We start from the raw sequence: 23,781 nt of genomic DNA, 5'->3' as shown, positions 1-23,781 counted from the left end.
TGAAGCAGCTAAAAGAGGCTGTAACAACCTATGGTCCTCAAGCACCCTTCACTGTAAGCTTGGTCAAATCCATTAACAACTTGAACATGACACCAGCAGATTGGGCTAATATGTGTATAGCTGTGCTAAATGGAGGACAATACCTATTATGGAAGGTTGCCAATGAGGAATTTTGCAAGGAGACGGCTAGGCGAAATGCAGCAGCTGGTTATCCTCAGAGAAATCTAGATATGTTGTTAGGAAAGGGACCTTATGAGGATCAGCAGCAACAAATTGCATATGATCCTGGCGTATACGCACAAAATGTTGCAGATGCGGTTAGGGCATGGAAGACTTTACGAGGACATGGAGGTTTACAAGGTCAATTATCTAAGATAATACAAGGAGCTAATGAATCTTACACTGAATTTGTAGATAGGCTTATTCAAACAGCTACCAGAGTTTTTGGGAATACAGAACAAGCAATGCCATTAATAAAACAACTGGCTTATGAGCAAGCGAATCATTGGTGCAGAGAAGTCATTAGACCATGGAAACATGAAGATTTAAACACATATATTAAATTATGTAGAGACCTTAATGAACAAGAGCAAGTCGTGGCAGCTGCAGTAAAATAGGCTTTAGATGCCAGACCAAGAACATGCTACAATTATGAACAAACAGGACATTTTAAAAGGAATTGTCCTATAGGAGGAGGGTTTAACAAAACTAGGTATCAAAGGAGTAAATACCGGGTATTTGCCCATGATGCCGTAGAGGGCGACATTGGGCTAATGAATGACATTCTCAAGCCACCATAGAGGGTACTCCATTATCAAAAAGGAGGGGGGAGGTGGAAAGGCTTATGGGAAGCCAGTGGTGGCAGTTGGGCTCTGAAGGTTTTTCCTGAGGAGCTGTTTTGTTTGGTGTGTGTGGTTCTAAAAATAAAGTTCGTTTCTTTTGACAAGTGGCTCCTGAATTGTGCCCAGCCAGACTGCGGCATTTGCTGGGGCCCCTTCGGCTGTGGCTCTCAACATCCATAAAAGAAAAAGGTAGCTGTACATATATTTTTTCCTGTGTACTAATAGCTTATAATCCTGAAACCATATTATATGTAAGAAGCAAAGTAAATAATGCATATTACCATTTCTGAATAAATGGTAGGAAAATGAATACTTATATGTGTGTGTGTGTGTGTGTGTGTGTGTGTATTTTAGTAGAAGGACACAATACCTTTATTTTATTTATTTGTTTAATGTGGTGCTAATGATGGAACCCAGTGTCTCACAGGTGATAAGCAAGTGCTCTACCACCAAGCTATAATCTCAGATAGATACATATCTTTAAGTTAAAAAAAGGAAACTTATGTTTTCATCAATAAATCAAACCAGATAAGACACAGATATGCAAACACAAATACAAATACCCCAATCACACTAACTCATACTTCCATATGCATAATTTGCATAGAATACATCTGGAAGATACAGAAGAAAGTGGCAATAGCAGTTGTCACTGGAAAGGGAACAAAGGTAACTAGGGAATATATAGTTTCCATTGTATATACTTTGGTATTCCCTTAATTTTCTAATCATGTGCATATATTTGCAGTTAAAAATTTAAAAATTAAATTATAGGTTCTTAATTTTTATGTCAGATTATCAAAGATAAAAATAATTATTAATAGTTGGCAAAGCTGGGCATGGTGGTGCATGCCTGTTATCCCAGCAGCTTGGGAGGCTGAGACAGGAGGATTACAAGGTCAAAGGCAGCCTCAGCAATTTACCAAGGCCCTCAGCAACACAGGGAGACCAAATCTTAAAAAACTGGAAATGTGGCTCAGTGGTTAAGTGCTCCTGGGGTTCAATCCCTGGTAACAAAACAAAACAAAACAAAAAAAGTTGTCAAGGATATTGAGAAACAGGCCCTCATATATATTGTTGGTGGATGTGTAAATTAATACAACTTCTTTTTATTTGGTACTAGGGATTGAACCCAGGGGTGCCTAACCACTGAGCCACATCCCCAGTGCTTTTTTTAAAAAATATATTTTATTTACAGATAGGCCCTAAGCAACTTAGCAAGACCCTAAGTTGCTGGAGCTGGCTTTGAACTCATGACCCTTCTGCCTCAGCCTCCTAAGCTTCTGGGATTACAGGTGTATACCACTATGCCTTCTCTAGAGGGTAATCTGGGGACTGAGGTTGTGGCACCGTGGTGGAATGCTTGCCTTGCAAGCACTGGGTTTGATTCTCAGCACTACATGCAGATAAATGAATAAAATAAAGGTCCATAACAACTAAAAAAAAATTAAAAGATGGTAATTTGGTATGTTAAAAATATCTGGGCATGGTGGTGCATACCTGTAATTCTAGAAACTTAGGAGGCTAAAGCAGTGGGATCACAAGTTTGAAGCCAGTCTTAGCAACTTAGTGAAGTCCTAAGCAATTCATCAAGACCTTGTGTCAAAAAATAAAAATAAAGGGCAGGGGATGTGGTTCGTTGGTAAAGTGTTCCTGGGTTAAATCCCTGGTACCAACAAATTAAGAAAAAGTTGCAGTTGTTTTGTTGACATTCTGAATGCTTCTAAGTAAATACAATTTAAAAAAATTTTTTTTTTAAGAATTTTAATATTTATTTATTTTTTGTTTTTCAGCAGACACAACATCTTTGTTTGTATGTGGTGCTGAGGATCGAACCCGGGCCGCACGCATGCCAGTCGAGCACGCTACCACTTGAGCCACATCCCCAGCCCACAATTTTTTTTTATTAAAAAAAAAGAAAAGAAAAATAATGATGAGGTCTGGTAATGAAGTTCAGTAGTAGGGCACCTAACTAGCATGCTGGAGAACCCTGAGTTCTATCCCAAGCACTACCAAAAATACAAAGAAATAAGAGCAGTTAGCTAAAATGGTGTCAATATAGCAATAAGACATAAATAATTGTTTTTCCCCAGCACAGAAAAAAATGTCAAAAATGATAGTGCTGGGCTGGGGATGTGGCTCAAGCGGTAGGTAGTACTCTCTCCTGGCATGCACGGGGTGCTGGGTTCAATCCTCAGCACCACATACAAATAAAGATGTTGTGTCCACCGAAAACTAAAAAAAAAAATATTAAAAATTCTCTCTCTCTCTCTCTTTAAAAAAATGATAGTGCTGGGGGTATAGCTCAGTGTCAGAACTAGTATGTGTGCAACCCTGGGTTTAATCCTCAACACGAAAAATAAGAAAAACAGTGTACATAACCTTTGCCTTAGCACTTACACAACTAGGACTTTAAACTAATGGCATTTACACATATTGGCAAAGATGTAACAACAAACACATGTACTAAAGTAGTGTTTCTGCTAAGAAGTCTGGAAAAAACCTTATTAATCAAGAATTGGGGGCTCAGGCTGTAGCTCAGTGGCAAAATGCTTGCCTAGCATATGTGATGCACTGGGTTCGATACTTAGCACCACATAAAAATGAATAAAATAAAGGCATTCTATTCATCTACAATTAACAAAAAATAGTTTTAAAAGAATCAATTAAATAGTGGTGGTGCACACTTGTAATCCTAGCAGCTTTGGAGGCTGAGGCAAGAGGATCACAAATTTGAGGTCAGCCTCAGCAACCTGGAAGTGCTCTGAGCACTTAGTAAAACCCTGTCTCAAAATAAAAAATAAAGGGCTGGGGGATGTGGCTCAGTGGTTAAGTACCCTTGGGTTCAATCCCTGGTACCAAAAAACACAACAAAACCACTTACCTAAATCATAGTGTGTACACACACACACACACACACACACACACACACACACACACACTCTGAAGTTAATTTAGAGTACATACAATGTATAAATTTATATAAAATTCAAATATAGGCAACAAACCTGACAGAGGTATGAGAATGCAGGTAATTGTGGGAACCGATTATACCTGAGAGGCTAGATGTGGTGGCACATGTCTGCAATCCCCAAAAAAACATGGGAGGTTGAGGCAGGAGGATTGTAAGTCCAAGGCTAGGCTTAACAACTTAATAAAAGAAGACTGGGAATTAGCAGAGTGGTAAAGCATTCCTGGGTTCAATCCTAAGTACAAAAAAGAAAAAAAAAGAAAGAAAGAAACATTGGCAGTGAGTTAAGAACCACTGAAGCTGGTGGGTGACAGATAGGTCCATGAAAACTCAGTATACTATTCTCTTAATTTTGACTTTTGTTTTCAAAACTTTCCATAATAAAAATATCAGTGTAAAAAGCCAAAGGGGACAGACAGATCACCTACAAAGAAATGACTGACAGCCTGACTTATTGATAAGAGCATCAAATTGGAAAATATGAAGAAAATATTCCATTTACAATACAGGGTAATAAACCTAATAACACATGTATAAAATATTGATGAGGAAACCTAGAAATTTTTATTCTAAGTATGAAAAGTTGATAAATGGACAGAAGTAATGATATTACTGAATGAGATATTTCATAATTTAAAACTATTAAATAACTATAAACTCAATAATGACCCCATTGGAATTTTGGGTGGGAGGTTGGGAGTATTAAACAAACTGGTTCTGAAGAATATATAAAAATGAACTTTTTTTTCTTTTTTTTATTTTTAATTATTGACAGACCTTTATTTTATTCATTTATTTGTATGTGGTGCTGAGAATCTAACCCAGTGCCTCACGCATGCAAGGCAACCACTCTACTACTGAGCCACAACCCAAGCCCTGAACTTTTTTTTTTTTTTTTTAATGGTGCGGGGGAATCAAACCCAGGGCCTTGTGCATGTGAGGCAAGCACTCAACCATATCCCCAGCCCCAAAAATGAACTTTTAAAAGAGAAAAATGAGGGAAAACTTGCTTACTAAATATTAAATTATTACATAAAGTTGTGATATACTTCAAGAATAAACAAATAGCCAGACATGGTGGTGCACACCTGTAATCACAGTGACTCAGGAGGTTTAGACAGGAGGATTGCAAGTCTGAGTCCAGCCTCAGCAGCTTAACAAGGCCCTTAGCAACTTAGAGAGATCTTATCTCAAAATAAAAAATGAGGCTAGGCATGGTGGCCCAAGCCTATAACCCAAGTGGCTTGGGAGGTGAAGGCAAGAGGAAGGATTGATAGTTCAAAGCCAGCCTCAACAAATTAGCAAGACCCTGTCTCTAAATAAAATTCAAATCTGGGCTGGGGATATGAGGATATGGCTCAGTGGCCAAGTGCCCCTGAGTTCAATTCTTAATACCAAAAAAAAAAAAAAAAAAAAAAAAGAAAGAAAAGAAAAGGAAAAAAAAAGAAAGAAAAGGACTGGGAATACAGCTCAGTGGTTTAGTGCCTATGGGTTCAATTCCTGATACCAACATTAATTAATTGACCAACAGAATTTAGTAGTGAAACAGTTACATATAGGGATTTAGTATGACAAAGCGCATTTCACATCCTCTGTGAGATACAACTAAAAGCATACTGAAATAATATATAAGAATGTACAACTATCGAAGGACAAAAGTTGGCATGATTTTCTAGTGACAAGAAATCAATTTGAGAAATATTAGCAGAAATAGTAATTGGGACAAATTTTGCACAAGTAGAGAAAAGGATACAAATGAGACAGGCCATTTTATCAGTGAAAATAAGAAAACACTCCAGAATTCAATGAGGTTGAACAACCAATAAAAAAAAAAAAAAAAAAAAGAATTCAATGAGGTATTGCAGGGATAGCATGACATTTGGGGCTGAAAACACAATTTAACTAAAAATATGTACATGAATAATTCATTTAAAAATATCTATACTGAGGAGCTGAGGCTGTGGCTCAGTGGTAGCACACTTGCCGGGCATGTGTGAGGCACTGGGTTCGATTCTTAGCACCACATATGAATAAAGGTCTACCAACAACTAAAAAGGTATTTAAAAAAAATATCTAGGGGCTGGGGATATAGCTCAGTTGATAGAGTGCTTGCTTTGCATGCACAAGGCCCTGGGTTCAATTCCCAGCACCACAAAAAAATATATACATACCTATACTGGGGCTGGGGATGTGGCTCAGTGGTAGAACACTTGCCTAGCACATGTGCATTCGATCTTCAGCAGCACATAATAAAAATAAATAAAATAAAAGCATTGTGTCCAATTACAATTAAAAATAAAATATTTTTTAAAAATATCTATACTGGCTAGGGAAATAGCCCCAATGGCAGAGCACATACTTAGAATGAGCCAGGCCCCGGATTTGATCCCCAGCACATGGGGAAAAAAATCCCACATTTCTGACATTAGAGGGAATGCAAAATATATGAGATGCCATCATTTCCTCATCTGGTTGACAAATTTTAATTGATATTAACAAGTACTGATGAGGGTATTGGGAAACTGGTATCTCACACACCATCGGGTAACCCTGTACATTGAATAGTCTTTCTGGTAAGAAATTAAGGAGTAATTATTAACATTTTAAATGGGGAAGGATCTGTATGCTTCTTTCCTAGCAACTGCATTTCTAGCATTCTATACTCAATAAGTATTAGCACAACTCCCAGCACTAGGGAGGCTGGGGCTGGAACCCCCGAGTCCAGATCATCCTGGGCAACATAGCAAGACCCTGTCTGAAAAGAAAAAAAAAATTAGCACAGCCAGGTTGGGTGGCCTATACCTATAATCCCAGCTATGTAGGAGGCTGAGGCAGGAGTATTGCAGCCTGGGAACTTATAGTTTGTTCTCCTAACAATTATGTTCTGTTGTTTCTCATGTAAGGAAACTTTAATTGATAAGGGTTGTGCAGAAAATCAAACAGGTAATGTAGCCAGTCAAGAATGTTGGTTTCTATAAAATGTATTGTGCCCAGTGCTTTTAAGGTTTTTCTTCATCAGAAAAAGATGGCTCGAAATGTTAAAAAAAAAAAAAAAAAACAGGTAATGTAATTTTGACAGGGCCACTAGGTAGTTAGGGAGGATTGTCAATAAAGGCCTCTATAAGAATTGATCTTTTTAAATTAAAACATCCATAGGAAACCATAGATATCAAATGGCTTGCTGAATAAGGTAAATACTACTTAGGTCAAGAAGTAGTTCCTTCTACCCATGCCTGCAGCCCTTCCATGTGTTTTATTTTAATCACAACTCTCCCCCTAATAAGTTGTCTCTTCTTTTATACTAATCACTTACTTGCAGGTCTTTCTTTCATGTTTGTTACTGTGGATAGAATCCAGGGCCTCATGCATGCTAGGCAAGTAATATACCATTGAGTTACAATACATCCCCAGATGTTTTAGAAAATTTGAGACAGTGTCTCACTAAATTGCCCAGAGTAACCTCAAACTTCCAACTCTCCTGTCTTAGCCTCTGAAATTGCTGGGATTACAGGTGTGTGTCAGTACACCCAAACTAAAAAGTTTTAATCTACACATATACCTTATATCCTTTTCTTTTTCTTACAGTGTTATCTATGGAAGAGCTTGAGCTTTGTGACCTATGGTGTTTCTCAGCCTGGATTTACTAATTGCACACATATCATGTGGCCCCATTCCTCTGTATTTCCTCCAAACTGGCAGATGGATCCAAAGATTAAATAAAACTCAACTTCCATCCCTTTGATATGACTACAGGATGAATATAATGTCTGATGTCTCCTTGTGCTGCTGGAAGTTGTTGATCTATTTATTTGCTGAGGAGTGAAAATGGCAATATTCTTTTTTCTTTGAGATGGAGGCTCACTGTGTTCTTCAGGGTGGCCTCAAAGTCACCATTCTCCTTGCTGGAGCCTCTTAACCAGCTTCGACTTCAAGATGTATCTGACTTTAAAATGCTAACCCTGGCAAAGTGGTGGGGCATCCCTATAATCCCAGCTTCCCTGAAAGCTGCAGCAGGAGGATCACAAGTCCAAGGCCAGCCTGAGCAACTTAGCAAGACTCAAAATAAAATTTAAAAAATTATAGCCCATCAGGGCTGCAGTGGTGGCTCAGTGGTAGAGTGCTTACCTAGCATGTGTGAGGCACCGGGTTCGATTCACAGCACCACATATAAATAAAAATAAATAAATAAAGGTCCCTTGACAACTAAAAAATATTTTTAAAAAATTGTAGCCCATCAATTGCCTAGCATGTACAAGGCCTGGGGTGTAATACCCAGTACCACAAAAAAGGAAGGAAAAAAAGGTAATTTTATAACTCTAGCACTTATGGAGACAGCTATTCAAAGATCTGAAGGAGGGCTGGGGATGTGGCTCAAGCAGTAGCACGCTCGCCTGGCATGCGTGCAGCCAGGGTTCAATCCTCAGCACCACATACAAACAAAGATGTTGTGGCCGCCGAAAACTAAAAAATAAATATTAAAATTATCTCTCTCCCTCCCAACCCCCCCCTCTTAAAAAAAAAAAAAAAACAAAGATCTGGAGGACAGACGATTATAGGAAGGAGTATCAAGAGAGTACAAAAGCCCTGAGAAAGGAGTGAGCTGCCTATGTTCAAGATACAGAAAAGCAACATGTCCACATTACTGACTCCTACTTATGGAACTCTCTTAAATTCATTGCCCCCCTTTTCATGCTTATGATCATACCCACTTAGTGTGGGGTGTCATCTTTTTTCCTTGAACCATTGCAATTACCTTCAAACTGGTTTCACGGCCTCCTTTTTCTACCCTACTTAATTAATCCCTTAAGCAGGGCACATTTGTTTTGTCTGTAATTCCTGCTATTATGGAGGCTGAGGCAGGCAAATAACTTAAAGCACAGGAGTTCAATTCTGGAAAACGTAGTGAGCATATCTCCTTTAAAAAAAGCAATTAACTCCAAGCTGGGCATGGTGATGCATGCCTGTAATCCCAGAAGCTGGGAGGCTGAAACAGGAGGATCATGAGTTCAAAGCCAGCCCCAGCAACTTACCAAGGCCTTAAGTGACTTAGTGGGACCTTATCTCAAAATAAAAAGTAAAATGGACTGGGGATGTGACTTAGTAGTTAAGCGCCCCTGGGTTTAATCCCTGGTACCACACCCAAAAAAAGAAATCAGTTAACCCCTTTCAACCCTACAATTTTCTTTGAGAATGCATTGATAATTTTATGACAGATGTCACTGGAAAAATAAAGATTCATTTAATAGAGGGGAGTGTTTAGTGAAAAAGTATTACTGAACACCAAGAATAGAGGATTCATAGTCAAACCTGGATTTGAGCTAGGCATAGTAGTGCATACCTGTAATCCCATTGACTCAGGAGGCTAAAGCAAGAGGATCACAAGAGGATCATCAACTTAGTGAGGCCTTAAACAACTTAGCAAAACCCTGCCTCAAATAAATATATAGATAGGGCTGGGGATGTAACTCAGTAGTAAAGCACCCCAGTACCCAAAACAAACACACAAAAAGCAATTTTAAGTTTCAATTCTTGACATGTTTCCTCAGGGAAATTATATAACCTCCCCAAACTTCAGTTTCCTCATCTATTAAAAAATTATAGTGATAATGGTTTTGGTTTTGTCTTTTTTCCAGGGCTCAGAATCAAACTTAGAGTACTGTCCTATCACTGTGTTATACCCATCCCTAGTAATAATTCTTTTGAAATAGATTTTTGTAAAAATTAAATGAGAAAAAAACATACGCACATATACATACACAGCATATACAGAATGTATTATGCATATGTTTTTATTATAGTGCCTGGATCATAGCAAAGTCTCAATAAATAGTAGTTTCTTTAATTTTTTTAAACTACTTCCACTATGGCTCTTTAAAAAGACTCTTAGTTTCAGTACAAACTCCATCTCCCTAAAACCTCTGTCATTCCTAAGAGCTCTCCTAGAATCATTTCAGAACATTCAAAACATAAGGCTCAACAGGGATATTAGGAGAGTAGTTGACATCACACTCCTCTAGCCTAGCAGGGTTCCTCTGACAAACTTAATTGGGGAACAGGGAAGCCCATGGCTGATCATTGATATATTAATGTAAGGCTTTTCCAAACCATATTTACATCTCTGATCACTTGATATCTAGCCTCAGAGTGGGAACCCTAGCCACTCTATCTCATTTCTTTCAGATCAAGACATTGTTTCCCAGTTGTTCTAGATTTGTGTTGCCACCTCACACTCCTGGTAGCTACTTCAGTGATACTATCCCTGAGAATCTTGCCCACACTCTCCTCTTTCTCTCTTTCTCCCTATCTGCTCCCAAAGGCCCAGAACACTGCTATGGGGAGAACCACACAGATAAATATAAATTCATGCTGTCCAGTTTCAACTTGGCCCTTGCAGCTGCTCAGCAATCCTTTTATTTGTCTCATACATTCCCTGGCACTCTCCCACAGAGGCTGTTCCAGACCTTGCTCCTTCTCCTCAAACTACAAATTCCAGTCTCCCTCCTACTTCAAAAACTTTATGTGATACTTGAATCAGATTAACTGTCCCTCAATAAATAAATAAAAACATCTTTGTCCTTTCTAGCCTTGTATTTCAGCCATATACTTTCCTTCCTGAGAAAGACATCAATGTTGTTTGTCCTTCCAGAGATACTCTCTCTAAGCAAAATATGGAAATGAGGGAACTTGCATTAGGTATTAAAGATAAGTAGGATCTGAATAGGTAGAGAGAAAGGAGATATTCCAACCAGAGAAAACATCCTAGGCAAAGGAACAGAGATAGGAATGAAGAAGATATATTTAGAAAACAGGGTATAGTGAGTAGAGTAATCCCCTGAGAAATCATCCCAGCTGCTGCTCCCTCAACTGCTACTTCTCCTTTTCCAGTTCTGACTTCAGCCCTCATTGCTTCTGTCCTGCCTAATACCAGCTGAGTGGAAATCTGATACTACATGGCCCCTCACCCATCCTATCTTGCCTGGACCTTCGTTACTATTTATTGAGTTTTGACCCCAACCATCTGTTTCAGTCCTACTAAAGAGTCTCTGCTCCTTCCTGAGTCACTCTCCAAACTGGACATCTTCCATTTCCTTGGCCACACGAGCCATTTCTCCACATCACTTAAAACAGAACACTTAATTAAAAAGATGCATTGTAAAGATGTATTTTTATCAAGATAAAACATATACAGGCCAAAGGAACATGTTAAACTATTCAATAGATGCAATTAGCAAAACCCAGACTATGAAACTACTGAAAAACAATCCAATCTCTTCAACAACAATAAAAAAGTGGCAAGGGAAAACAAAAGATGAACAGAATCCTTTAATTTAAAAATGCCATAACTGGGAACGGTGGCACATTCCTATAACCCCAGCTACTTGGGAGGCTGAGGTAGGAGGATTACAAGTTCAAGGGCAGCCTGAGCAATTTAACAAAACCTATCTTAAAATAAAGAAAGGACTGGGTGTATAGCTCAGTGGTATTACTGCTTGCCCAGCACATGCAAGACCCTGGGTTCAATCCTTAGTACCACAAAAAAAAAAAAAAATCCCCCAATCACAAGGTGTGGACTTTATTTGGATACTGATACATACAAAAAAAAAGCTATTAAACTTTTGAACTACTGTCTGCTTTTGTCCATGTTATGAATTCTCTATTTAAAAAGTTGTAAAACAATGTTGCTGAATTCTCAAGCATCTGATCAAAGTGTACATATTAGTCTGAAGAAGTAAAACACCAGAAGCTGGAATTTAAGATGAGGAAGGTCTGGAACAGTCTCTGTGGGAGAGTGCCAGGGAATGTATGAGATAAATAAAAGGGTTGCTGAGCAGCTGCAAGGGCCAAGTTGAAACTGGACAGCATGAATTTATATTTATCTGTGTGGTTCTCCCCATAGCAGTGTTCTGGGCCTTTGGGAGCAGATAGGGAGAAAGAGAAAAAGAGGAGAGTGTGGGCAAGAACTCTTAGGAAGAGTATCACTGAAGTAGCTACCAGGAGTGTGAGGTGGCAACACAAATCTAGAACAACTGGGAAACAATGTCTTGATCTGAAAGAAATGAGATAGAGTGGCTAGGGTTCCCACTCTGAGGCTAGATATCAAGTGATCAGAGATGTAAATGTGGTTTGGAAAAGACTTACATTAATATATCAATGATCAGCCATGGGCTTCCCTGTTCCCCAATTAAGTTTGTCAGAGGAACCCTGCTAGGCTAGAGGAGTGTGATTTCAAGTACTCTCCTAATATCCCTGTTGAGTCTATGTTTTGGATGGTCTTTGGAGATCTTTGGAGATGTGTCCCCAACCTCTCAGGGGAAAAAACAATTCAATTTTCCTAACAGGCTCAAATAAAAGCTTTTTTTTTTTTTTTTTTTGATACTGGGGATTGACCACTGAGCTACATCCCTAGCCCTGTTTTGTATTTTATTTAGAGACAGGGTCTCATTGAGTTGCTTAGCAGTCTTGCTAAGTTGCTGAGGCTGGCTCTGAACTTGTGATCCTCCTGTCTCTGCCTCCCCAGCAGCTGGGATTACAGGTGTGTGCCACCTCCCCACTTCTAGTAAAAGCTTTTGATAAAAAGGAGTTAAGTATAACAGAGCAAGCCTAGGACTGTCTTAAAGAACTTCACCACTGATTGGCCAGAAAGAAAAATAGCAGCTTGCAAAGGAGACTAAAGGAAATGGAGAGAAGTTATGACAATAAAGAGGAATGATGGAACACAGAAATCAATGTATGAAAGTATTTCAAGGACAAAATAATCATGTGTATCAATATTTTGCTAACAGGCTACTAAAAGTAGCCATTAGTGACTTTGGAGGTAAATGGTAATCTTACCATCACAGATTGAAGTGGTTGGATGTAAGATAAGAGTAATTTGTAAAAGGAGTAGGAAGAGGGGAATGCAGGGCTAAAGGCATTGCTCAGTGGTAGTGAGCAAGCTTATTGGCATGAGTGAGGAGGTCCTGGGTTCAATCCCCAACACTGGGGGAAAATGAAAATGGAAAAAAAAGTTATTTAAAGAAATCTGGCTATAAAGGACAAAAAAAAAGTTAAGTGGGATCTAGAGAGGGATATTAACTTTAGAGAGGATTTTTGATAATACTGAAGAGATCATGAATGTTTAAATGTCAAAATACTCAGTGAAAGGGAAATGTTAAACAGAAGGGAAAACATGTTAGGTATGCAGAAATTCGTGAAGGGATCAGATACAAAGTACAATGAGAAGTGTAAAAGGAGGTGGGGAGAGGATTGGCATTAAGGTGAGCAAATGTGTAGATTTGCTGGATGTATGGGCACACACCTATAATCCAAGTGATTCAGGAAGTTGAGGCATGATAATCCCGAAGTTCAAAGCCAGCCTCAGCAATTTAGCAAGGATACCTAAACAACTTAGCAAAACACTGTCTCAAAATAAAAAACAAAAGGGCTGGGAATGTGCGTCAGGGTTTAAGCACCTCTGGGTTCAATTCCCAGCACCCAAAAAAAAAAAAAAAAGAAAGAAAAAGGAAGAAGATGCAAATTTTATGTTCGGAAGTGAACAGACATAACACCTGCAAGGCACTTAGCATATTGCCTGGAATGTTAGTTTGTATCAGAAATGGTTACTCTAACCTGGCACAGTGGCACATGCCTATAATCCCAGTGACTCAGGAGGCTGAGGCAGGAGGATCCAAAATTCAAAGCCAGCCTCAGCAAATCAGTGAAGCCTTAAGCAACTTAACAAGTCCCTGTCTCTAAATAAAACACACAAAGAGCTGTGATGTGGCTTTGTGGTTAAGCACCCTTGGTTTTCAATCCCTGGTACCAAGAAAAAAAAGAAATGGTAATTGTGAGTCAAGTACAATGGCACACACTAATCCCAGCTACCTGGGAAACTGAGGCAGGAGGCTCACCAGTTAAGAGGCCAATGTGGGCAATTTAGCAAGTTCAGTGATTAGAGTGCACCTGGGATCAATCCCCAGTATGGAAGGAAGGGTAGATAACTATGGCTATTGGTTACAATTCATGTTGTACACCTCCTTGATAATTTCTTACAATTTAGGCTTTTTAAAAATACCTTTATTTTATTTTTATGTGGAGCTGAGAATTGAACCCAGTGCCTCAAGCATGCTAGGCAAGCGCTTGTGGATGAGCCACAACCCCAGCCCCACATTTTAGGCTTTGGCTATATAAAATGAACTAGTACACTACTTATTAAAGCTGTACATTTTAAAGTTTATAAAGAGTTATTTGAACTTTTTGATTCTGCACCTCTGCTCACTTCAAGATTTCTGTATACTTGCTAGTCCCCTTATTTCAATAATAAGATAAAAACTATACATTATGTATAAGTACTGCACATTATGTACCTTTTTATAATCATTTGACCTCTGATTTCTAAAAAGAATCCACGAAATCCAACAAAATCAGAAAATCTTTTTTGCCAATTCCAATATGTCAACTCACCCTCAGAAAAATGACACTAAGAATAAACTGGGCTGGGGGGTGCTAGGGATATGGCTCAAGCAGTAGCGCGCTGGCCTGGCATGCGTGCGGCCGGGTTCGATCCTCAGCACCACATACAAAGATGTTGTATCTGCCAAAAACTAAAATAAATATTAAAAAATTCTCTCTCTCTCTCTCTCTCTCTCTTAAAAAAAAAAGAATAAACTGGGCTGGGGCTGTGGCTCAATGGTAGTACACTTGCCTGGCATGTGAGAGGCACTGAGTTCAATTCTCAGCACCACATGTAAATCAATAATAAATAAAGGTCTATCAACAACTTAAAAAATTAAAAAAAACGAAACTGCTGCTGGGGTTGCAAAGGACTTTGTAGGGTTCAGTTCAAAAGGAAAACCATATTTGTACTTCAAATGTATAGAAGAGATCCAAGAAGCCTCTTTACCTCTGATCAAACTTCTCTGTAATGTCATATCCATGCCCTTATATTCCTTAATCTTGCCTCAGCCTCCAAATTCTCATCCATGCTACGCTGTAGTTCCTCACTTTTGTTGCACATATCCATTCTCATCTGCTCCTCCCCTTATCCCAATGAGATCCTTGTTCCTTGAATTTGAACAGACAGAAAAAGATGCTATGAAAAGAACTTGAGATCATCTAAGATTTGGTGAGCTTTCCTGTTCAATATTTCTTGGACTCTGAATGTCCCAAATTCTTGACCACTCTATTAAGGAAATAAATCTGACTCAAGGGAGATTCAAAACACAGTTTGCATCTCTAAATAAGATCTCTATATGTTTTTTGTGGTATGGGGGATTGAACCCAGGGACATTCAACTGAGCTGTAGCCCCAGACTACCTCCTTTTTTAAAAGATAATCTTGTTAAACTGCCAATGGCCTTGAACTTGCAAAACTTCTGCACTGGCCTCCTAGGCTCAGAGTCACATGCTATAATTCTAATGACTCAGGAGGACAAGGCAGAAGGATTGCAAGATTAGGAGCAACTTGAGCAACTTAACAAGATCCTGTCTCTCAATTAAAAAAAAAAAATTGTAGCTTAGTGGTAAAGCACGCACAAGGCCCCTAGTTTCAATGCCTAGTATAGGGGAAAAAAAAAAGGAAAAGAAAAGAAAGGAAGAAAAACCCTATATTTAAAAAGAAAAGGCTAGCTAGAGTTGTGGCTCAGTGGTAGAGCACTCACCTAGTGATGTGAGGCCCTGGATTCGATCCTCAGCACCACATAAAAATAAAAAATAAAGGTACTCTGTTCAACTACAATTAAATAAACAAAATTAAAAAGAAAAAGAAAAAGAAAAGGCCAACTTCTGTGTGTGCTTATTTGAATTCTTCTTTGAAAAGGTTTTAACATCTTACTGGTTCTCTCCTTAACAAATGGGTTAAATAAAATAATAAAATCTTTGACATGTTAAAAAAAAAAAGACATACACAGTCCCCTCTCTTGGTATCAGCAGGGGATTAGGGGGATCCAGTTTAGTATACCTGCCCTTGTGTCCCTACATATATTAAAATCAGTGTATGCTCAAATACCTCATATAAAATATTGCTTTATCTTATATGGCATGGTATTTACATTTAATAATTTTACATGGCATAGTATTTACATATAATCTATGCACGTCCTCCTATATACTTTCGTTGATCAGAGGTTGGTTGGTTGACTCCATGGGTGTAGAACCTGCAGATACAGATGGTTGACCATAATGCTTTTTCTTTCCCCTTCTTGGTACTAGGGATTTGATCCAGGGGTCCTTAACCACTGAGCTACATCCCCAGCCATTTTTATTGAGACAGGGTCTCAGTAAATTGCTTATGGTCTCACTAAATTACTGAGGCTGGCCTTGAACTTGTAATCCTCCTGCCTCTAATTCCTGAGTAATGGGGTTACCGGCCATTATGCCCCCTCCTTTTATTGGTACCAGGGATTGAACCCAGGGGCACACAATCATTTGAGGTACATCCCCAGTCCTTTTTTTATTTTTAGACAGGTTCTTACTAAGTTGCTTAGAACCTCACATTGAACTTGAGATTCTTTGGCCTCAGCCTCCAGAGTCATTGGGATTTCAGGTGTGCTCCACTATCTCAGCATCATAATGCCTTTTTTTTTGGGGGGGGGGTACTGGGTATTGAACTCAGGGACGCTCAACCACTGACCCACATCCCAGCCCTATTTTGTATTTTATTTAGAGATAGGGTCTCACTGAGTTGCTTAGTGCCTTGCTTTTGCTGAGGCTGGCTTTGAACTCAAAATCCTCCTGCTTCAGCCTCCCAAGCCTCTGGGATTACAGGCGTGCGCCCAGCCCCTTTCTTTTAAATCATGTTAAATAAAACTTTGACCTGGGGGCTGGGGTTGTAGCTCAGTGGTAGAGTATTTGCCTAGCACGTGTGAGGCACTGGGTTCGATTTTCAGCACTGCATATAAGTAAATTAAATAAAGGTCCATCAACAACTAAAAAACAAAACAAAAAAAGAAACTTTGACCTGGCTGCATGTGGTGGCACAAGCCTATAATTCCAGCAGCTTGGGAGGCTGAGGCAGGAGGATTGCAAGTTTAAGGCCAACCTTAACAACTAAGGAAGGCTCTATGCAATTTTTATTTTGAGACCTGTATCACGTCTCAAAATAAAAATTGATGTGGCTCAGTGGTTAAGCTCTCTAGGTTCAATCCTTAGTACCAAGGGGGGTGAGGAACATTATCTATAATTTTAGTATCTTCTCAATCTAGCCACATTGCACTTTTTCTTCCTCTCCCTCAAATATATTTTTCTAATATATATTTGTAGGGCAAAAAACAGCCAAAGAACTATATTTGGTGAAAATCTTAAGGGAAATATTTACTTTTTACCCTACACATTTCTAGATTGAGGGTTTTTTTTTCTGTTTTAAGTAACAATGTATTATTTTTGGAAATTACAATAAAACACAAACACCTGTCCCAGACTGCCTTTCCCTACTCTCACATACCCTTACCAATTTCTCATTCTCCAAATATCCATTTAAAATATATCTCTGAAACCTCACATTTATGATCAATGAATTCTGAAGTAGGGTGCCAAGATAATTAAATGAGGAAATAACTATAGTCTTCCTAATTGTTAACGGTGCTAGAACAACTGGACATCCACTACAAAAGGTTAATGTTGAATCCTTACCTCACACCAAATAAAATAGATCAAACAATTAAATGTAAAAATTAAAACTAAAAAATTCTTAGAAGGAAATATGGGGGCAAATCTTCATGATCTTGTATTGGGTAATTGTTTCTTCAATATGACATCAAAAGCAAAAGCAATCTAAGAAAAATACGTAACTTTGGATTTCAAAAAACTGAACTTACATGTATCAATGGATAGCATAAATAAAGTAGAAAGACAACCCACAAAATGGGAGAGGATATTTATGAATCATTCCAGACAAGGGACTTGTCTCTAAAATAAAGAACACTTGCAACTCACAATAAAGACAATCCAATTAACAAATTGGTAAAGGATTTGAACAGTTATTTCTCCAAATAAGATATACAAATGGCCAATAAACACATGTAAAGCTACTCAACATCATCACTAAGGTAATGTGAACCAAAATCATAGATACCACTTCAGACCCACTAGTATGTTTATAGTAAAAAAGATAATAACAAGTGTTGGTGAGCATGTGGAACCCTCTTATGCTGCTGGTAGAAATGTGAAGTGGTACAACCTATTTAGAAACAGTATGGCTGTTCCTCAAAATTTTAACTATTTTTGTAGTACTGGGGCAGGGTCTAACACATGCTAGCACTAGGGATTGAACCCAAAATTGCTTAAGTACTTAGCCACGTCCCCAGTCCTTTTTATTTTTTCAGGGTCTTGCTAAATTCCTGAGGCTGGCCTCAAAATTGCAATTCTCCTTCCTCAGCCTCCATCATCACTGGGATTAGAGGTGTGAGCCACTGAGCCTGGTTTCAATTTTATTTTTGAGACTCAAAAGTTGCCTGGGCTGGCCTCAAATTTGTGGTCCTCTAAGCCTCCCAGTAACTGGGAATGTAGGCATGCACCGAGATGCCTGGCTCTTGTGTTAAAGTTTGGCTCAGATATACTCCAAGAGAAATGAAAACATGTTTACAGAATAACTTGTACACCAACGTTTACACTAGCATTACTTATAATATTCTAAAAGTGGGAACTACCTAAACATCCTTCAGCTGATGAACAGATAAATAAAATGTGATAAATCCACACAATGGAATACTTTTTGGACATAAAAAGGAATGAAATGCTGATATATGCCAATACATGGACAAACTTCAAAAGCATCATGCTAAGTTAAAGAACCAGTCACAAAAGACCAAATACTGTATGATTACATTTATGTGACATGTCCAGAATAAGTAAATCACACCAGAAAGTAAATTATTTGTTGCCTATTATTCTGCATTTGGGGAGAAATTGAGAATTACTATTTCTTTGAGGAGTAATACCAATGTCTTAAAATTGTGGTTGTACATCTCTGTGAGTATACTAAAACTAACACTAAAATTTAGATTTTATACACATTTATTGTGTCGTCTATGAACTGTATCTCAATAAAACTGTAAGGATGTAGCTCAGTGGTAGTACCTTTGCCTAGCATGTCTTGATCCCCAGCACTACAAAACTGTACAAAATGTACTTCTGCCATGCAACCTATCCATTTTATTACAATCCATATTAACAATTCCATTCTTTCAATTCCTGTAAGCTCTTGAAAATAACTACAAAAAAATTAGAAAAAAAAAGAAAAACGCATATTACATTACACAATTTAGCATTGTTACACTACCTGATAATGTTTATTATTATTTCCTATAGATCAGCCTTCATTTGTCAGCCAGATTGTAAATTTTCTTTGCTTATTTTGATGAGTACTAGTAACTGAAACCAGGGCCTTGCACATGCTAGGCAAGCACTTTTAACTCTGAGCTACAGTTCCAGCACCAAATTATAATTTTCTGAATGTGTAAGTCTTGTGTTTCTCAGATATCTCTGAATTACCCAATACATAACTGAGCATACAGGAAGTACTGAGTAAATATCTGATGGTTGTGAAAAACAGAATGAATGTGCACATGCTTGTTTTTACACACATGTATCGAACGCACAGAGAAGCTGTGGGAATGAATGCGATCTTACATAGTGAGGTGAGAGAATGACACTATGTGAAACTGCAGAATATAAGATTTATTTAAGGGAAAAAACAGCATGTTTTGGACAGTTTTGTTCTCCCCATCTTCAGCCTCCTGCTGCTCAATGACACCAAATGTCAACCATATTCTGGTCTCAGATTCTAAGGGAGTCACTGAGGTCCTAACTAGATACTCAACTTCTTGTGTCACTATTCTCCCATCGCTTCCTCTTCCTCCTCCTCTGTCCAGCTCAGATCATCATCTGAATCCTCAGATTCTTCCTCATCCATCTCTAATACAACCCCTGCCCTAGCCTTCTCAGCTAGTGCATCAGGGTGCTCCAGCTGGGCCCAGGATCCTGGGTCAGCCTTGACCAGGGAGATTTCAACCCGAGATGGCATCAAGGAGACAGAACTCTGCTCCACGTTTATGACCTAAGAAGGAGGGAAAGATACAGAGGAACATAGAAAAAAGAGAGAATGAGGAAACCAAAAGGATTGGGGTAGAGTGGTGATTAATGAAGAAAGAAAAATGAAAAAGGGTGAGAGAGAGGAGAGAGACAGAAGAAGGGAAAAGGAAGGAGAGGGCAAGGAAAAAGAGAAGGAAAAGGAAATGGAGAGAAAAGAGAAGGAATGTGAAAGCAAATGAAGAGAAAATCTCCACTTTCCCACTACAACTCCTTCCCTCAGGATACCCTTTTTTCATTCCATCTGGTCCTTCTTTTACCCCATCTGCTTCCCCAACCTTTGTCCCCTTCTCTTCACTTACCCCCCATAGCTTCATCTGTGCTTGGAACACGCGGTTACCATCAAAGACAATGTGGATATGAAGCTGAGAGAAAAGAATTACAAGGGTAGTAACAATCAAAGAAGGGCAGAATAAGTCATTATTGCAGAGAATCAGGCCAAAGGTATGTATGATATGACTCTGACCTAAAAGTTCTCTCTTCCTCTCAGGGAACTATGGAACCTGTAAGTTAAGTGCATACAGAATCTCTGCCTATAATAGTATAATATCACCCAATTCGCCAGCCTCCCATCCTCCACCAGACCATTGCTCACCTCAGTTTGGCTGGCCTTCACCCAGTTGAATGCAGGAAGTGGAATCTGGCCATACACAGTCACCACTACTAAAGAATCTGTCTGGTGCCAATCATGACGGCAAGATGCTGGCAGCTAAAGAGAAGATGTGAATAGTAGATGGTAAAAATAAACTCTTAACCCAAAGGCCTAAGTGACGTTCTCGTGGGGTATGTGCAGCAGAGTCTCAGAAAGACTAACAATGCTTAATGAAGCAATGCATCTGAGTTATAGAGGGATAAGGATGTTTTTTCAATACTGGGGATCAAACCCAGGGCCTCTTAACATTCTAGACAAGCACTCTACCATGGAGTCACATCCTCAGCCCAGGAGCAGCATCTTATTTGGTCTGAATTAAAGGAAGAGAGTTTGGCCCTGAGGTACAAAAAGAGAGCTTATTTTGGTATTGAGTTTTATCTTTTTTAGTGTGTATGTGGTGCTGGAGGTTGAACCCAGGGCCTTATGCATGCAAGACAAGCACTCTACGAACTGCACTATATCCCCAGCCCTGGTATTGGGCTTTAATCAAGAGTTTAGGAAATCTGGGACTTGCTTACCTGCTTCCCCCAGTCATGTCTACCAACTCTGCATCCTGGCTGTGCCAAGAATGCCCCAAAATCCAGAGTCTGGATGCCACAACAGCTCCAAGACTTCATCCTGAGATAGAAACATAATTCAACTAAATTTCCACACCAAGCTCCCAATGTTACCATCAATATTGGGAGAAATCCGTCTTATAGACCACCTAGGACCCTCCCTCACCCCTCATGGAATCGAGGTGCTCCTGGGTGGTAGGTACATGGAGTAGCATCACTCTCAGGGCCTTGGTAAACCTAACAGAGATAAAGGAGAATCAGGAACAGAATCAGGTCATTCTAAGGTTTACCCCACTCTGTCTCATGTTTATTCCCACCTATGCCTCTGGTATAGCATCTCTCATCCACATGCTTGCGCCCCCCAAAACTCTCACTCACAGCATCACATCCTGGGTTCTGGCAGCTGGAACCAGTCCGGATCAGACTACTATCAAGTCCTGGGCAAGAGAAACAGTCAGGAACCCATTAATTTCCCCAACCTTTGTGCTATTTCTGACAAATTCTACTTGGTGAAGTTTGACCTACTAAGATTCTACCTACCTGCCCCAGGTTCTTGGTCTAGTTCCTTTTGTTCCAATGCCGTTTCCAAGGCTTGAGATACATTTAGTGGCAGTAACTTTGGAGGCAACTCTGACCTAGTGGTTATAGGCAGGTTATTTAGTTCTGAGCCATGAATCATGACTGCCAGCTCCAATACTCCCACACATGGAAATAGTCAAAGTCTACTGAAAAGCAGGCTTGGAGAAGTTGGGTAGCACCTCATTTCCAATGTGCACACCCAAATCCCCAAACCCAGAGAAATCCTTAGGGCTGCTCTCATCCATCTACTTAGTTGCTCTAATTACATTTCTTTACAGAACTACACCAGTTCATCTTCCTCTTTATCTAATTCAGAACCTGATGACTTTCTTCTGTTGCTCATATTAGTCTTACAAATTATTTTCTGCAGCCTCCTGGCTACTGATACTACTTCCTTTTCCTGATGGTTTATCTTATAGCTATTTTCTAGAAAGAAAAAGAAATCAAGCCATTCTCAACAGTCTTCCTTGTGTTAAACTAAGTATATATTTGTAAGAGGAAGATATCTATCCCTCATCCTTAGAGCAAAAGGACAACACAACAGAAATTTCCTCCAAGGCACAGAATATATACCATCCAACCCTGACACCTGACCCTTCTTATCTCTTTGATCCTTAGTTACCAAACCCAAATGACCCAGTAATTACTCCTAGAAAGCTACATGAATATAGGAAAAACCCAGGAGCCTTCTCTTTACTTGGGCCTCTCTCTGAGCAAGGTCTCTTCTGACTTTGGAATTGTATTCAGAGGTCTTTGTTCCTGAAGTGAACTTGTAGCAGGGCCCTCAGGCTGAGGGGCCTCAGGAAGCTTCTCAGCACAATGCGGTCCCATAGTACAGCCCTAGTATAGATAAAGAGATAAAGATTAGAAATAGAGGGCTGGGGTTTTAGTTTAGTGGTACAGTGCTTGCCTTGCACACGAGGCACTGGGTTCAATCCTTAGCACCACATAAAAATAAATAAAATAAAGATATCGTGTCTGTCTATAGGAAATAAGGGATTTACCTTGATGTTTAAAAACTCTGAGAAATCTACAGTTCGCTTTCGGCAACAGGACCATCCCTGGTAACAAGAGACCCAGATCAGCTTTCATTCCTGGGTATACTTCCTTTGGGAAATGTTCTTGTTATCCCACCTCACCTACTGCTCACCTTTAGTGCATCATGGAAGATTGGGACCCCAGGGTGATAGCGACAGGAATCTACAGATACCAGTAGAAAGATCAAGATAGGAAAGATAACTATACCAAATATCACTTGTCCCATTCCTCTGGGTTTTCTTATCTTGTAAAAGAATAAATCAGCAAAGGCTTAAGATCACTCAGCCCAATTAAATAGCCAGAAGTACATGAAGTACATTATCCCACCATGCTCCCAACAGTCTTACTGTAAACCATTCCCCTAATACCCAAAGAGCCCCCAGTCAGGTCAGGATTTACTCACCAGAGAGGTTGGTATTGGGGTCAAACTGTTGCCCACAGCCTTTGTTATGGCAGAGCAGAGACATGGAGGCGTTGGCAGAATAACTGAAAGGGTATTTCAAGGAGTCTGGCTGTCGTGTGGGGAACACCTCTTAGTCCGGAGGCTTTTAGCTGCCTGAAAGGGCCAGCTGTTTCTATCTTTAGTTCAGGAGGCGGACACCTCCTAACATGGGCAAGGGAACTTCAATTGGCCTCCCTAGTCAATAGGAAAGAGCACAGGAGCATTTTAGCTCTGAGGCTCAGGAAAAAAGGATCAGGCAAAGTAGTACTTGGAACTTGGGTGAGGTCAGCTAAGCACTGCTAAGACAGTTTTAGATGTTGCCAATTCCAAGCCTCTTACATACTAGCAGCTGCTCAGAAATATATACCAACTGAGACCCCACCCCAACTCAATGAGGGTTTGTTCCAGCCCATTTTCTTCCTTTTTTAAAGCAGCTATCCTGGCAACCACATTACTTATGTGTAGTGTTAACAGCTCTGATCATTTCTTACCACAATAGTATGCTTCTCTCCCCATCTCCTCCCCATGTTTGTCTAGAATGATGATTATTAGTTCAATCAAAAGGGCCATAACGGATTATCCTTACAGTCTACTGCTGAACTCTTGAGGGGAAATTCCCACCACCCCATCCCTCCC

General features: G+C 39.4%; 1 protein-coding gene and 1 long non-coding RNA gene across 3 annotated transcripts in view; one reads left to right on the top strand and one right to left on the bottom strand.

The window, feature by feature from the left end:
* The window catches only part of LOC144371722 (uncharacterized), a 34,217-nt gene extending 26,664 nt beyond the window's left edge, over positions 1–7,553 (top strand). Inside the window, exon 2 of the long non-coding RNA XR_013431789.1 lies at positions 7,399–7,553. This is a non-coding gene — a long non-coding RNA (uncharacterized LOC144371722). The remainder of the gene's footprint in view (positions 1–7,398) is intronic.
* Positions 7,554–19,451: 11,898 nt separating this feature from the next.
* Itgb1bp2 (integrin subunit beta 1 binding protein 2) lies at positions 19,452–23,763 on the bottom strand. Of its 2 annotated transcripts, XM_005339947.4 has the most exons (11): positions 23,107–23,755; positions 22,816–22,865; positions 22,670–22,726; positions 22,363–22,505; positions 21,627–21,721; positions 21,465–21,523; positions 21,253–21,323; positions 21,048–21,147; positions 20,473–20,586; positions 20,180–20,242; positions 19,452–19,845 (listed from the first exon to the last, which is right to left on the bottom strand). In XM_005339947.4, the coding sequence occupies exons 1-11, from the start codon at positions 23,168–23,170 to the stop codon at positions 19,621–19,623; spliced, it is 1,041 nt and encodes a 346-aa protein (XP_005340004.1). In that variant the 5' UTR covers positions 23,171–23,755; the 3' UTR covers positions 19,452–19,620. The 2 variants fall into 2 exon arrangements, with proteins under 2 accessions (XP_005340004.1, XP_077890806.1); XM_078034680.1 differs by having other exon boundaries at positions 19,654–20,242; positions 23,107–23,763.
* Positions 23,764–23,781: the final 18 nt, after the last annotated feature.

This window comes from Ictidomys tridecemlineatus, chromosome X, assembly GCF_052094955.1.
Source record: "Ictidomys tridecemlineatus isolate mIctTri1 chromosome X, mIctTri1.hap1, whole genome shotgun sequence".
NCBI classification, from domain to species: domain Eukaryota; kingdom Metazoa; phylum Chordata; class Mammalia; order Rodentia; family Sciuridae; genus Ictidomys; species Ictidomys tridecemlineatus.
This window is presented reverse-complemented; position numbering and strand designations above follow the sequence as displayed.